At 36.5% G+C, this 17,163-nt stretch overlaps 1 protein-coding gene across 1 annotated transcript in view; it reads left to right on the plus strand.

The window, feature by feature from the left end:
* MYO16 (myosin XVI) overlaps nucleotides 1–17,163 on the plus strand; it is a 384,245-nt gene that overhangs the window by 219,093 nt on the left and 147,989 nt on the right. Inside the window, exons 14-16 of the mRNA XM_085318127.1 lie at nucleotides 5,064–5,169; nucleotides 7,726–7,843; nucleotides 15,029–15,176. Of these exons, the coding sequence (XP_085174253.1) occupies nucleotides 5,064–5,169; nucleotides 7,726–7,843; nucleotides 15,029–15,176 (372 nt within the window). The remainder of the gene's footprint in view (nucleotides 1–5,063; nucleotides 5,170–7,725; nucleotides 7,844–15,028; nucleotides 15,177–17,163) is intronic.

The raw sequence follows: 17,163 nt of genomic DNA on the forward strand, positions 1-17,163 counted from the left end.
AATTCAACATTTTTTTCTCTGCCAGAGCTTAATTACATGAAGAAGCTTCCCATAAACTTAGTGGCCATTACTAATAACTCATGAATTACTCTTCTATTGGACACATACTGTTGCTAATGAATTCTGCATGCAGTGTAACTTAACAATACTATTTTTCATAGTATAAATAGTCATTTTTGCCTTCCACATTTTCCCAAGAGAGAGTAATGAAAAGAGATGAAGGCACCTGAAGTTGTTTTAGTGAGAACTTAGCCACCTAAGTCCAAAGTTATGGTCTTCAAATCCTTGCTGAATTACCAGGTTCTATTTTCTGACCTTCAAATCTTGCTTGTATATTTAGTCCGTGTGTGTGTGTGTGTTCAGAACACACACATATTTTCTGTACATATTTTCTCATAGGGCAGAGCCTCACAGTAGTATTTATTTCATGCTCAAGCCTGACTGGGATCCAGAAATTAGGTATTTCTGCGCTAAAGTCTTTTCAACAAACTTTCTCAAATCATTGCCAATCCAGTAGGATCAGACCCTTCATAAATTAGGCAYACACACGCGAGCAGTTGTGCTTATTGTATACAACACTACTCTTAGTTATTGTCTTCTCTCTCTCTCATACACCTTCCATCTGATTTTTGTTTGTTTGTTTTTGTTGGATTTCTTGTGTCTAGTCAAAYGTTTTAACTGAAAGCTCTTCGGGGCCAGACAGTTTCTATCATTGGCCAGCAGGTGCGTGGCTGGAGTCTCCTGACTCCAAATAAATGACTGTAATAATATAATAATTAGACATACTGCAGCAGAGACACCACTTTCTCTCTGAGAACAAACAACAGAGATTTGGCTTTGAGAAGCTCCTATGTTTGATTCCAGGGAAGAGGTTTGTAGCTTCAAATCTGCTGTGGCTTCTCCCTGTGCACAAAAGTCAATCGAATAAAAAATCAGCACTTCTGTCATGAGTATGGCTGTACTCAGAGTACCAGGCTACTTACTGTTTGCAAAAACAGCATGGGCTTGTGCCAAATAAAAGAAAATCCTCCCCTCTGTRGTTTTATCACCTAATATGGACCCTTTCCATTTCCTGTGCCCATAGACACTGTAGGAATGAAAATGCTTCCACGTACCCAAAACTTAMAGAACTCGAGAATCTATCAGATCACCTTAGGACTGTGCTTATCATTAAAGAAGGTTTAAAGCCAAGAGAAAATCAAAGTATAGTATCCAGCCTGAGCTTTAGACTGTTAGATTTTCAAACAATGTTAAGGCACTATTTTGCGGAACCTTCATAAGGTCCTATTCAAACTGTGTAAAGCTGTGTTTTCATTTTCAGATTTAATATAAACTTACTACTATTTTATGTAAATATAACTGTTGACTTGTTTTAGTTTTCTTTGTGAGTATTCTCATCTCTCATAAACATCCTGTCATATCTGTGCTATGGAACTCGTCAGGAAAAAAAAAGAAAAAAAAAGGCAGTTTATCTAAACCCCTTGTCTTTTTTGCTTTATTTGAAAATTTGCTTTATTTTTCTTTTTATTTGAAAATTTACTCTTAATTTCCTCTGTGAGTTACCACTGATATGAGAAAATTTTGTTTGTATTTTGTTTTTTATTTATTTATTTATTTAGTCAATTTAGTCACCTTACATCAAATATTTGCTCACTGAAATCTAATGTTTTACAGCAGGGAAGTATTTAGTCAAAACACTGAAGAAAGAGTGTGCTGCCGCATATTCATTATCATTTTTAATTTATAGCAAACCACCATCATTCATGCATACTTAACACTACTTGATATAAACTTTGTATGAAAGTTATAGAATAAAATAATATTATGTTATACTCCTAAATAGCCAATAGACAGGCTTTTCTCCACCCTAATTAACTTGCTTCTAAATGGATTTTACCTCCATGCTGTTCAGGATATGAGAACGCATTAAGCACTGACAAGATAAGTGAGAGCTGTCTAGAAAGCTTAAACATAGTTTATAGGCTTGTTAAGAGCTAAGCATCCTTAGTCGATCAAACCAGTGGTTTATGGGACACCAATGACTAATTTGGTGATTAAAAAAAAAAACAAAAAAATATATCAAATGAATTGCTATAATTGTGTACATTTTAACAGCCAGAAATATCAATATCCAGTGGTTTTATTGTGATATAAACCACATTTATAAGCCCAATAATCTGGAATGGAGAAGTCATCCTCTCTTAAAGCAAAGTGCCTTAACAGCCTTTTATTTCCTCAGTTTAGCATCACCACATGAATTCAGTTCAAGTTAATAATCTGTAATTTTTAAATTATAATTCAGTGTGTTATAACTGGGATGGGCTACTGCAGTATAATTATAGATTTAGGCATCCTATTTATAATTTAGATCATTTAGAAATACACTTTCTAGTTTAGTTTACTTTAGAAATATAATTTCCCACTAATGTAATGTGTTGCTCGTTTACAAATATTACTACTGCTGATACAAAATGCTTTCTTTTACATGTATGCTTACACAATTATATTTCAAATCTAGCAATCCCAGTCATGGAGCAAGACCCAATGTCTTGTTTAGGCAATGTGCAAACTGAGAAGGAAGGAATTATCCTGGCCTCTAAAAAGCTTGTAAACTCACTCTGTCTTCCATAGCTATCTCAGAAAGGGTGTTTGGATTAATACTGTACACATTTGAGGGTGGTACAGTAAATGATGAGTTTCAGAAGTTCATACAAAACATCAAGCATGTATATGCTGATCTGAATCTTGCTTTAGCACTGGTGTTACACTGGTGGAAATCTTACATGAGCAAGTTTTAAATTTTCTGATTGTGATTCAAGTACTGCAAGAATAGTCTTTTTTGTCTGTTTTGTTAAATGTTCCTACCCTTCTGAATGTGGTACATTTTCTTCAGAATTGAAACTGGAACAAAGTCAATATTAACTCTCCTCACTTACACAATCTAAAGTGATAAGTTCTTACTTATTCTATGATATGTTTTCACGTTGTTCTCCAAGCAGATGATTGTTAGGATTTAGGTTATAGCAGAATTGACATCTGACCAAATAAAAATGATCCAGCTAAGGAAACTATCTGAATTCACACAGATTTAGAAAAATCTGGCTAATATGCAGAAACCTAGGGTAAGCAAAACATACTTTTTCAGTACCAGATCCAAAACTATCTACAGTTCACTGAYATTCTGCATAAGAAGAGCCCAAGATCTGTAATTTGCAAGGGTATGAAATATCTCTAGGAGAGGAATATCACAGGATTAATGCCATTCTTTCACTTTTTTCTTTTCCTGTTAGTGATCATAGCAAAAAGGATAGGAGATCTGGGCACAGCTGTTAGAAAGGCAGAGGGCTAATGTCATTTCTTAAGAACAGATTCAGCATGGTGCAGCTTTGGGAGAGTGAAGTCGTGGTTAAGAGAACAGAAGCACATGCACATTTTAGAGGGTGACCTTGAGTATCATCTGACTTCCAAAAAGAAATGTCACATTAGCTGTGACAATAACTGTGACAGTGACCTTCTTGTCTTTACATAATTTCTTTTTTTTCTAAGCCCTGGCTTAAATATGGCCTGGTGACCTGTTATTTGAGGTCTTTGTGTAACATGCATCTGTGTTGCCAGCTTTTGCAATCTTACACTACAAACCTCCTAGTGATGCCAGCTGGAGTTTGAAGTCTAGGGTCAGACTCCAGCTGGTTACAGAAACAAGGAGGATACAGATAGAAGTGGTTTGATGTGTCATGTATGCTAAAGATACCTGTCTGGTCACCTAAGACTCGTAACAGTTAACAACTGTGAAATTCACCAAAGCTGCATGTGTGTCCCATAATAATCAAATAGGAATAAATCATGCAGAGATTCTGTTTCTGAGTATGAAGATCTCTTTTTTCCTTTCCATTTTTTGTTTCTTACTCTATTTAATTGTTTTTTCCTTCCATGTGAGATTGGAGTAAATGTGACAGTTGGCCATGGCCACTGCCCCCTCATTTTCATAAACTACTAGATTCGGTAAGTAACAACTGACCATCTAGCATGGCCATACTTGGGCAAATCTAATTGGCTATTGTAGAAACAGCTGTTTAAGTTTGACTGAGCAGATTAAGGAGGAGCATCAAATTAYATTTTGTCTGATTCAGTTAAAAACAATTTCTGACAATTCACGCTGGAAATTCTTACATGGATTTCTTAATCAGGCTTCACTAACTTTGTCCTTTTCAGCTCCTTTGTCTCTTTTCCTTCCTTCTCCGTGCTTAAATTGCRCCACTGAGTTCCCTTCCCTCCCCCTATTCTTCCACTTCTCTGTTGTTTCCTCCCACCTTTGTTGTTCACATTGCCTGTAATCTTGTTTTCTTTGTTCGTTTCTCCCATCAGAGGTCCTCATTCTTTGGAATAATTTATTCTCCATCACGTGACAGGAATGAAATGAAACAGGAGTATATTGAGTATATTGCACTGCAGAGATGGGGCAGCTTGTAAAATCTCTGCAGCTTTTTTACTGAGCAGGGCAGTGCTGCAAAAAGAAACTGTGCCTGTTTAACACTGTTCAGTGACACCTAACCCTCAGATATCTTTCTCTTTTCCTTCCTATTTCTTTCCTTTTCCTTTCCTGTTCCTTTTATTTTGTCTACCTATTCCTATTATTGTCTACATTTTTCTTCCCTTCTGACTCCTGTCATTACCACAGTAGTGCTTCCCCATCTGCAAAGAGAACCAGGCAGTTTCAGTATAAGCAGACTCCTTTGCTGGACAGGAGATAAAGGAAGAGATAAATGCTTTGCTTTAAATACTTTCAAAATGGTTGTGAGCTTCAGATTTGGTTAGCTTGGCTTGTTTTATAAGACAGTATGACATGACAGCTCTGATAGCTCACACAGACACAGACGGTTGGCCAGTCTATCTCCAATGTTTATTATTTGCCATCCATAAACCTTCCATTATTTGAAATGGAAGTTTGCCTGAGATACGTWARATCYGTTCCAAGAGAGATAGCAGRGAGTATAAATAACATAAAGTGTCARCTGTGATATAGCAATGATTCTCCTCTCTCCTCCTTGTCTGTTATCTTGCAGTGGAGAAAGTGGTTCTGGAAAGACTGAAGCCTGCAAACAGATAGTGAAGCACCTCRCTTGCAGAGCCAGCTCCAGCAGAAACACCTTTGATAACAAGATAAAACATGTAAGTAACATTCTGAGCACAGGTTAGAACAAGGCAAAAATGAAATATGAAATAGTTGTTGAAATATCAAATTCCCACAGCACAAGCAAATTCTGCACAGTGCAAGTCATGAAATCATGAGAACCTTCTTCATGTATCAGATTAATTTGTCCCCATCGTAGTAAATTATAAATATAAAGTCTCCATTTGACAGAGCATTGCAACTCAGTTGTGTTTTGCATATTTATGTTTTTAATACTACTACACAAGTTCAGACTGGCTTTCTAGATTATACAGAACTCTAGTTTGCCAATTCAGGTTCTTTCAAAAAACTTCCTTTTCTGCTGAAACTTCTTATCTGAGATTTTAGCTCAGAGACAGATTTACATGAAATATTTTAAGATAGTCTAYATTGTCACTGAGTTCTGAGTTTCATGCTTAAAAATACTTAAACTTTTTCACCCATTCTGGTGTCCTTCATGTATAGCACTTACAGTAAACCCAAGATACTCTTTTTTGCAGCCTTACCTTGCCAGATGTGTGATATCCAATAAAGCTCTAAACTCTTTTTCATTGTTTTTGTTTTATTAATGTTTGACAATGTCACATGCATCATTCAAAACACACCACTTTATCACTGAATTATGCATGATTCGATCCAGAAAGATGAAAAAATAGTGTCAGAAGTACAGCTGACACAAACACACAACCTACAAATCAGGACTATTAGGATGTAGGGAAAGCTATATATTTACTGGTTCATATTTTTTACATTCCAGCTGATAAGGAAATAGAAGCCCTATGGATTTTGTGTGGATTTTAGAAATTTTGTAAAGACTCACTGGTGACACTAAAAACACTACACTTCAATAAGCTTCAGCTTTGCTTTGCTTCATACAGTAATAAATTGCCACATTAAAGTGTTTTTCACAGTGTGATCAGATTCATTGATGATGGTCCTAGGTTGACATATTTAATCCAATTTTCATGCAACAACGTCGAGAATGCTATTGTTAATTTTTCAATTTTCTGATTTAATTTTTGAAGTTTAATGTTGCAGTAGGACTGTTATATAGGGACAATATACTTTTAGTTTATTGCAAACACAGRAGTCAGATCTACAGATCTCTGGCCAAAGTTCAGAGGACAGAATGTGCCAGGAACCATTCCCAGCAGCATGAGCACCCCATTCTGCAAAGGAAGAGTTGTTAAATGCAGGAATGTGAACTTCATCATGCCACTTACCATACAGATTAGGGAGTGGAGTACCTAGTCCTGTTTAGTTTAATAGTGTAGACCTAACACACATATCAATGATTCTGAGTCTGTGTAGGTAGATGAGAATCTCGTATTAAGAAAAATGAGTTGTCTTTTCTTATAGAAAGATCCCTCATAACTAGCTTAGATGAGATTCCTGACTTCAGACAGCTAAGGTAGATGTAACAGATCTTACTCATGGGGAAGCAAGTGGAATTTCTCTTTTAGCTGCCTTTTAAGATGCTCTAATGAACAAGATGACCTGTATTCATTCCTGTTGCAGCTATACAAAGCACCATTAAGGTTAATAAAAYTGTACTGGTCAAAACAAATGCTGAATTAGCCTAGTTTGAGCAAATACAGCCAGTGCCGTGCTACTGCAGTGGAACCAGAAACGGACTGCCTAGTTTTTTGCTGCCACCTACTGCACAAATAGCTGATTTGGTTAATAACTTTGGAGAGTCTGATTTTTAGACCTTCTGTGTCTGGAGTCATGAATAATCTGTGCCACTCTGCAGCCCTCTTTCCTCCTACCTGCCACTGCCATGGTCTGTAAGTTAGGTTTATCCTGCAAATCACTGTTATAAAGAGCAGAAGTAAATTGGAGCCACTTTGCAATCAGTTTCTCCAGGTGCAAACATGAAAATATTGAAGGTGTTCAATTTAGTGTAAGAAACTAATTATACACAGAAATAACTAAATACATAGAAAAACTTGGAATAAATCTGACACATTTAATACATTTTAATGCATTTAGTGCTTTGAAAATACTATTTTYAGAATATTTTGAGCATGGACATGAAACATGGAAATGCATTAATAGTGGAATGCCAGGAAAAAAACCTGAATCTGATTTTTCTTACTTTTATGCTAGTATAATGCTGAARCAATTCTGTTTGAAATTAATAATTTAGGCTCACTTTTATACTTCATTTATGGCATCATATAAAGCTTGTGAATTCTTTTGCCTGGTTACTGTTATCAGCTGACTGGCACTGTACTAGCCAAGCCAGCGCCAAAGTTCCTAATCTTTTTGTCAGCCATGCCAGCTAGGAGCATATGACTCCAGTCATCTGTATCCATACTACCTGCAAAGGCAGAGTTCAAGGTCAAGCCATTACCATTCCTCTTTCATTTGCAACTTCAACTAGTCTGACAACATATTTTTTTTCTTCTGTTGAGCTATCTTAATTTTGATATATGCAAAAAAATCAAGGAATTTGTTAAATTCAAAGCTAATACTATATTTTGTTATTATTATTGACTGCAAACCATTCTCACTGACATCTACTTATTTCCTTGTTTATCATTTTCTTGCAGGCAAACTGTATCTTGGAGGCCTTTGGACATGCTAAGACACCCTTGAATGATTTGACCAGCTGTTTTATAAAATATTTTGAGCTGCAGTTCTGTGAGAAGAAAAAAACAGTAGCTGGAGGTAAGTTTTATGTATGCTGTCTAATGATTTTATTATCATACCACCTCCGGACTAGGAGATCGGGGTCCCAGTGTGCCATAGACACAGACAGAAATGAGGCTGAGCTACGGGAGAGGGGTAAGGCGGTTTTGCGGAGTGCAAAGCGGACGAGTAGCATGATTAAGAGCGCGTGACCAGTTCATTGCCATCAAGAGCAGTGTGCAGTATTAAAAAGGAGAAACCTGCCCTGTGTAACCAGTAGATGGCAGGGAAACATAGGAAAAAATTGAACAGCAGCTGACTTGTCTAAGGTTTCCCAGGAAATGGTAATTCCCTTTACGTCTGAGATTAGCAAGGTATGACGGTTATGTGAAGTAAAAGCCACGAAGGAATTACTRTTTGCATTTGTAACTAATATTGTACTGAGTATTGTAAGTATGTCTTAAACAAGTGGTGAACTCATCTGGTGCAAAGAAAAACCAAGTATGCTCTGTAATACCCTCCCCGGAAGGTACTATCTACAGCGCTGAGCTTCCTCTGAAGGCAGCAGGAATCGCTCAGATGCTTCTTCGGGCTAGTGTGGAAAGTGCTTTCACACTGCGTGGAAGTCTGCTCCTCCCTGGCAAGCGTTCTTCAGCGGTGAAAACGAATAATGGGCAAAACTTCAGGTTAATCCTGAGTATTCTGATCMTCTGAGCCAGTCTGGGAGCACTTTCATTTCTGGTGCCTATAGGCCATCATAAAATTCTTCCSTGCTGATGGTGAATGCAGAAGTAGTTGTACACGGGCATGGTTTCCTACTCATGCTGTTTCTCCTGGATGGCAGAGCTGTGTGGTGAAATGCAKTTTTTGGTCTAAATTAGTTTTTAAGGACAAAACATTTACAAAACTACCCATTTTTTAACATTAAAAAATAGGCTTATGCTTTCAGAGGAGTTTCCTAAGTATAGTCTTTCMAAATATTTCATAAGGCAATTATAATTCATTTTCTCTAGGGAGTTCACCATACCCTGTCAAATAAGATAGTTGCTTTTGTCAAAATGATGAAAATATCACTGTGTGGGAAATAAATATCGTTTCTTTTTCTGTTCGTTTTACAATAAATGTAGAATATTTGTGAACAGAGTAAAATTAAAAAGTGTGCATTGCGTTTTTTTCATTCATGAATATTTCAGGAGAAATGTAATAAAATTGATCTAAACATGAGAATGTACTAAAATAGGTCTTGAATTGAGTATGTAAAATTAAGTTCAATCTCTGGAACTAACATTTTAATAATCTTATTTATTATATGTATTTAAGTAGAGTCAGTGGAGTTATGACACTTAGATGCTTTCCCTCTCACTCTTACATACATTGGACAAACAGATGAAAATGGTACACTGAAAAGTTAAGCCTATGAATGTTAGTAAATGCTGAAGTTGTCTGAGATAATCTTTGGTTGTCTTGTGGATACAAATTTAATAGTGTTCTTTTTTTCATCCCACTCCAACTTATTTCAGTGCAGAGAATGTGCTACATTGCCTCAGTGATCAGCTACTAAATAGTTTTTCTTTTCTTTGGTCTCTGTGTAGATGACTTTTTATTGTATATCCTGCTTTAAAAACAGAATGATAATTTTCCTGTAGAATGCTCAAGTGTTCATCATTATCCTKAAGTGTATGAGTGTTTCAGGAACATAAATGGTTTTAATTTCACAGTACTTCTGGCTTAGGATTGTGTCACTCCATTTACAGATGAGGAACTGAAGCATCAAACTATTAAGGCTGAATGTTTCCACTCTTTTCAGGTGCAATGCTTGAGGTTGCAGGGACCTGATGTTTCAAGGAGCTTTACTCAGACTTATCAGTTTAATTCACAGCCCTTGTTTGATAATGATATAAATGTAGACCCATTTAACTAAGCCCTGATATCAGTGTTCTCTTACACAAATGCTGTGCTTCTATCATTTTGAAAACTCAAGCATAAAATGGCAAAACTGAGGGATGAGTCAAGCCCATTTAAAAATATAAACCAATGACTTATATGGCCTCCCATTCCCTGGTTATTTAGGACTTGAATCAATTACTCTTATTAAATTAAGGTAGCCAAAAGCTCCACAATATAGAGTCAAAAGTCAAAAACCACAGCAGAATAATTTTTGTACTGTTATAAAGAGTTGTAATACTACGCTTGTTCATGTTATTTGTTCGTGTTATTGAAGTTACCTTTTAGGCCATGGCTAAACAGCAGTTCTGAGTTAAATTGTCCCTAATTTACAACCCTGTAAATGAGAAAAGAATCAGGCACGTTATCTTTGGCTTCAGTTTAAATCCCACTCAATGATTCTGTATATCTATCTGAAAGATCATTGGCAGCAGTATTTACTTTGTCTTGCACTATTTAAATGTGAATGAACAGTGTAAATATGCAGAGCACCTGATTCTGCTGAGACATGATTTTATAACTCCTTTATGCAAACTGGGCTAAATAAGTCTGATTTGTAAATAAAAATTCAAGCAATACTAGGCTGCCTCCGGGAAAGGGTTTAGGCTGTTTAACCTCTTCAACAGAAAAAGCCTAAGAGGGCAGACGCAAAACAATTTACTAAGGAAGATGCATGCAGAGTACACATATACATTTTTATTATAGAAGGGAAGTTCAAGTTAGCATTCCTTGCATTTTAAGTGGAATTCAATGATGTTTGTGACAGCTCTTTTGTTTGTACTTGTGTTCTTTTCTGCCTATACCCTGAAAGTGCTCTTTGTCACATAAGGTTTATTCTTACAGCAGAAAGCCCACTATACTCAAAGAACAGAAATGCTGCCCGTAATGTTCATCTATGGGCTTGATTTGGTCTTTCTGCTAAACCRCGGCTTTGCCACAAAGTTGTGAAGACAAGGATGGAGCCCTTGCATGTGACTTTASTAAAAGCCAGCGTGGACAGCAGCAGAGGTTTTATGTGCCTCCTCTGACTCTTGCTCCTGATGAATGTTGGTTCAAATGGGAGTTTTCCTGTGAAAAAAAAACTTTAATGGTGCGATACCTTTCGTGTTATAGTCCAGTCAAACAGATGGAAAAGGCATAACCAAGATTAAGTTCTTGTTCACTGGTATTAAATAAGATAAGGCAGTGGGAACTTAGTGAAAAGTGTTACATGAACACAAATACAGAATAAACTGCAGACCAGCGACTTAAGTTTCTAAAAGAAAGTCACACCTAACAGAATCCACCTACTGATTTTGACCTCTATCAAGAAAACACATTTCTTTGTAAATGAAGCCCAGTGCATAGCAGTGAAACCTTATGTATTTCCAGAAGTAAAATTCGTGCATTTAMTTTGGGAGGGAAGAGGATAAATGCTCTCCTGAGCAAGTTGACATCTGACATATGATGAAAGGTAAAACTTCAGTAAATATCCTCAAATGATCAAAAAAGAAAAGGTTAGCAAGAGAAAAACAGTCCTAACGTACTTATATCCTAACATACACTGCCTAAACACAAGGAAGTGTTTTCTGTCTTGCTTTTCTCACTTCTCTCTTTTTTTTTTTTTTTAAATAAGGTCTGAATTAACTGTTAAGTTACACTAAAATGGCAGGATCAATCCTGCCTTTGATTTGAAAAGGAAGCAGAATGCATCTGCCCTTGTGTGTATTATAAACAATTTTGATCAATTAAAAAAAAAAATCAAGTTTGAGTTTCCTTTTTTGGTATAAAAAAAGACTGCAGGTACCAAACTGATATATTTTTGTACAATGTTTTAACTCTGAAATTTCAAACATTCTTTTGTTTTTATCAATAGCTGTGTTTAAGACAGCCAGGGTTTTAAGAAAGGTAGTTTGAAAGAGTACATTGTTGGAAGAAAGATTTCACTGGCCATACTTTCAGTACAGAGTCTGCTTGCTGACTTTGTAGCTGTCCATCAGATCAAATGAACTATTAAAGGGATTTTTTTTCCTTACATTTCCTCAAATTTCCTCACATCTACAGGCATGATTAACATTGCACAAAAATGACAGATTTTGCTTTGGAGCTATATTATTTTTTCCTTGTATTTCAGCACACCTTAAAGAACATATCATTTCACTTTGTAGAAGAGTCATATTATCATGGTCATTTTCTCTTAAAATAAATTTAGCTCCATTAAGACAATGGTATGTTTGATTCTTGAGAAGAAACCTAACAGTTCTTAACAGCAATTCCCATTGCTGGAGATGCAAACTGAGATGAAGTGTATTTAGCCTTGTTGAAGTGGGTGACTTGAAGTAGTTGAAAGAAGCTGAATTAGTTTGTGTCATCTAAATGAGTGGTGCTGCCCCACTGAAGTAAAATGTATCAGTCTGATGACTTCAGTATCATTTTTCTTCCTTTTATTAATCGATGAATATTAAAAGCACCTGTGTGATAGTTAAGACAGCCATAGTGAACACCACTGCACCCAAGAAGGTTATTGAGGATTAGCAACAGCCTTTTTTTTTTTTTTCAAATTATTTGATAGTAAGGTTAGTTTTACTGAGAAGTAAGTTACAAGCACAATAAAGGGTAGAAATCATCCCTCCAGTTCGTGTATTCTGTTTTATCCTGTTGAAATGGCAGCCAGGTAATGACTGATGCTGATAACAGTGTGTGCCTGGACCAGTCCTGCCGTGGGAGGCTGGGTTTGCATTGCTTCAATTTATACTGTGCTGCAACAGCTACTGGAGTCAAAAACCTATCCTGGTACCAACTTAATGATTTCACAAGCATGTCCTTTTAGTTCCATCACAGTTCTTTTTTTCTTAGGAACAGAGGGTTAGGTGGCCAATTCACTATTATTTTATTGTAGGATGATTAAATGGGCCAGATCATGTCTCACTGGTTTGGCAAGTCAGTCATGCAGCTTTACTGTGTCTGTTCTACTGTCTCTTCTGAAACCAGAACCCCAGTCATGATTTTGAACATTAGTGTCYGGCCACACTTGTACTGCTAAATAAACGAAAAAGTAGAAAGTGGCCCCAGGTAGTGCTGTGTACCACTAATCATCCATACTGCTTAACSAGGGATGGTTAAGCATGGTTTGGACTGTGCCAAGTAGCACTTTCTGAGGTAGTGCAAGGTTGTAGTTAGTTCACGGACAGCACTCACCCGTGACCATCCTTAAAGCATTATGTTCAAGATTTACCTGTTTGGTTTCCCTCCATTTTGCACTGTCCTTCAGCACTAGCCTCACAGGTCACGTTCTCTCACACACATAACTTAAAGTAATTTAAAAAGACAAACCACTGGCTCTATTTTGTTTAACAGTACAGACATAGACTTACAACTCTCCAAAAGATAAGAAGTCACTTAGGTGATTTTAAACTATATTTTGCAGACCAGTATGGGTGGTACAGAGATAACCAAGCTAGCTCTGATTGAGCTACTATGGATGTTGGCACCTACACAGTGACAGGAGTGTAACATTCTGGTTTCTATCCTAGTGTTCAGGCTAGTGCTGCTGCTACCGTACTGAGAACCAACTTGCATAACTTTGCTCAGTGTTGCATTGGCTGTAGCTTTAAACTTAGGTGTCCAAAGTCCAGAGCTGATTCTGAAAATTTTCTTTCAACTGTCCCCATATGCAGAAGTCCTTAAGTTCCCTGCTGTGCCTCAAACTTCAAGTCTCTCCAGTATCTGTTGCTGAGCTTCTGCATATGCCTAGAAATGATACAGTCTTGACTGCACTGAGTAACCCAGTGCTATTTTATAGGATTTTATAGGATGTTTAATCCTTGTTTGTTTCAAAAAAAATGAAAAAAAATCTTTAAAGAATCTTGAGAAGCTCAATATGGTACGTGTTTAGAGAACATACTGTTCTACAGAATACATATACCAGTGTTTTGTATCATTGCATGTGCAATAACTACTTCTAGTTCTTAGAGAAGGAGCCTTAGTTGAGTTGACAGCCATCCAGACCATGGGAAATCTTGGCTTAATATCCTCCTCTGGTCACAGAGATTCAAAAATACATCTTCTCCTTTGCTGAMGAGCACACTTTAACCACTAAACTTGATGATCTTTTCCAGGGTAAGGCTGGTTGCTAACACCCTGTGAATGCTCTGCCACATTGCAGAGAATTAACAGCATAAAGCTGCAAAGGAATGCACTGCATCCTAGTGGTGGGGATGCTCAGTTGTGTGTGGATGGACCTGATTCTGGTCTTGCACCCCAGGCTGTATTTTACATTAAGTGGTCACTGGATAAAGTATGCAAAAAATKGAGTAAAAGGGAACTGGAGTCAGGTTCCTGCTCAATGGAGTACCCTGAGCACTAGCTACAGTGAGGCATTCCCTTGTCCCTTGCTGTCTTTAGCCTGCTGCATCTGGAATTATATGGTGCCATATATTCAGGGAAGGGCTGAATTGTAATCCACCCAGATGAGCAAATCTCTCTCTGCTTCACGTTTAGCTCTAAAATGCCTATAATCTGGGGAAGCAGGTGAAATGTATATCAGGGTGCTGTATTTTCCCTGTTTTTTTTGTAGCCAGGCCTCCTTCAGAACCTWTCTGGGCATGATTTTGTAGTCATTTCTGTAGGCAAATTGTAGGCAGGTTGTTCCTCTTCCCCCTTCCTCCCAGATGTGCTGACTGGCCTGGCTTTTCATTTRGTACGCTCATCATAGCCCTTCTGAGATGCCCAGGTTTCTCCAAGCACCGRTTAGTAAGCTTGTTAATGATCGACTCTGCACTGGATTTGTCTCATTTACATGTAGCTGTTTAGAAGCTGGGTGGCTGATCTAAACTATTAATCCGAGCTCTCCTTATAGCCACTAGAGAAAGAGGAAATGATTCCAAGTGCAGTTCTTCCAACATCTCTTAAACCRCTCTTGCATTTTTTTCTCTTCATTAAGAGGGAGCTTAGATGCTAATTCTTAGATGCCTGAAGCTAAGGTGATGGTCCCTTTGTAAATGTAGCCAAATATGACAGCAGGTTCCTCAAACAACCAGAATGAGGTATATATCACTGGCATTATCTTTAAAATTAATAGAAATAAATTTATGCCGTGAATTTTATTGTATGTGATTTATATAGAAAACTGGGCTGGGATGAATGGTAATATTTTTGATGTCATGCTTGCCTCAGATTATTTTATAAGAAACATATTGTCTATTAGTCAGTGTCACAATGGCAAATTGTTTAAAACAGAGCAATCAGTTTAGAACAATCAGTGTAATGATGAATTTATTTATTTGTTTATTTCTTAATCAGCTAGGATTTATACGTACATGTTGGAGAAGTCTCGTGTCATTATGCAACCTCTGAACCAGAGCAATTTTCATGTTTTTTATTTGATGATGGATGGACTGTCTGCTGAAGAAAAGTACAGCCTGTACCTCAGTAATTTGTCTACACACAGGTAGGAGAACAACTTTATATTTAGTGTGGAGTTAATATTTTCTTTATTTTTGTGCCTTTGGGGAGTTGAGATGTTTSCTCTGATAGCTGACTGTTCAAACTTTTCAATGATCTCTAAAGTTATTTATCATTAATTTTCTTTTCATAAGGATATCATTCTGGAGAATATATGCACTCTTAATGAAATCACATTCTTATGTCTTTTAGAATTGTATTAATGGAAAAAATGGAGGAAAACGTCTTAGCTTTTTTTTTCGCGTTTTCAGTGCACTAGAGTAGATGTCCATTTTTTCTGATGAAATAATTTTTCCTCAGGAAAGACTGCTTCATTAAGATTAAATTTCTCTCCTGGGATATATTGATTTTGATAAATTTTCATTCTAATGAAATTTAAGTTTTATATTTACTTCATATTATTAAGAAAAACAGGAATAATTTTTTGAATGCTTAAAATTAAAGGTGTTAGGTATCCTAAAGAATTAGGTGTCTGTGTGTGTTTCCATGTGAGCCAGTTCTGACTCCCATTCACAATCAAAGCAGGAGAAGTTCATACCATCAGGGGAGTGTAAGGAGCTAATCAGGTCCTTGTAGATACATGTGTAGATGCGTGCTTCAACATGAACTGAACCACTTTTGCAGCTTGAAGAACTCCTTTTTAACTATATCCCTTTTTAACTATAACAGCCTACATATAAAGAACTGTACATATACACTTAAATGTAGCRTGTCTAAGGCTGAATCTACTCCAAATGTTTAATCTGACAAAAAGGTTTTCTTTTTTTTTAAGGCAATTTGGGGTGTCAAAATTAATATTCAGACTCTTTTAGAAGGAAAACATATTTTTGAATTAGATCATTTGTCTTTCAGTGATTCCTAGGAAATATTGCTGAAATGAAAGAGACCTCTGTGGCCTTAGTGATTTTCTCGTAAGTTGACCAGGTTTCTAGTATTAAGTGAGTAACTGCAAAAAGGACAATGATCTAAAATACATGTCTTGAGGCTTTTGTAGCTGAACCTTTTCCTTTGGATTCTTTTTGTCAATTTTTCTGTCTTCCAGCTWGTATTTGAATAAAATAATACTTTTCTAGATTTGAGAGTTGTAAAGAGAAAGATGCAGAAACATTTTGCCTGATTCTGATTGTTTCTTAAGCAGAGATCTTTAGAACAGTGTTGTTTGGTAACATTTTAAGCTATTAACACTTCTGATATGTAAATATTTTGCCGTGGTTCCTGACAGAATATTTTAAGTCACTAACTTTGAAGAAACCTGTGGCTAAGTTGCTTTACTAAAAATGACCTGCTTCAAAGAGGGAAAAAAAGGAGTTAAATATTATATTTTAAATCCTTTGAAGGATTTGAAGACCAAAAGGATTGTGAGCACCAGATCATTAATTTACTCCTCTTTAGCAGCAGTTGTTTAGAATCACTCAGTTCATTCAGAAAATGAAACAGTTTGAAGTTACTTTGCGRGAAGCTCCAACAGGAAAGAGCTTAGAAAAAGCCTGAATAATTAGATTCACATGAACAAAGCTTTATCTGATAAGATATCTGATAAGCTTCCAAAAAGAACAGAATAGTGTTTCTACATAGCTGAGCATTTGCATAAAGTTGCTTTTATCAATAAGACTTTACTTTGGTTACATAGAGTAAATTGTATCTTGTATTACTGAGGGAGAGTTCAGGCCAAATATTATTTCCCTTAAACTCCTGAGTGTAATAGTTCGGTGGGCCAGATTGGTGTTGATTGATAGAACTGAATAGCTGATAGAGGTGAATTTCTACTGCATCAAACATATGCATGAATCAGGAAGGCAAGATTTGGTCTCTGTCATCAATTCATGATTTCTGGCTTAGTCAAATTTTGATGAGATCATATCATTCATGTAAAATCAACAGTTGAATTTGTCATGTTTTCTTTCTTTAAACAAGTATAATCTTGATTCTAATAGAAAATGTAACTAGATAACAGCCCTTTTGAAACTGTAGTT

Source organism: Rhea americana, unplaced genomic scaffold (assembly GCF_003343005.1).
Source record: "Rhea americana isolate MKP2758 unplaced genomic scaffold, rheAme1 scaffold_52, whole genome shotgun sequence".
NCBI lineage: Eukaryota > Metazoa > Chordata > Aves > Rheiformes > Rheidae > Rhea > Rhea americana.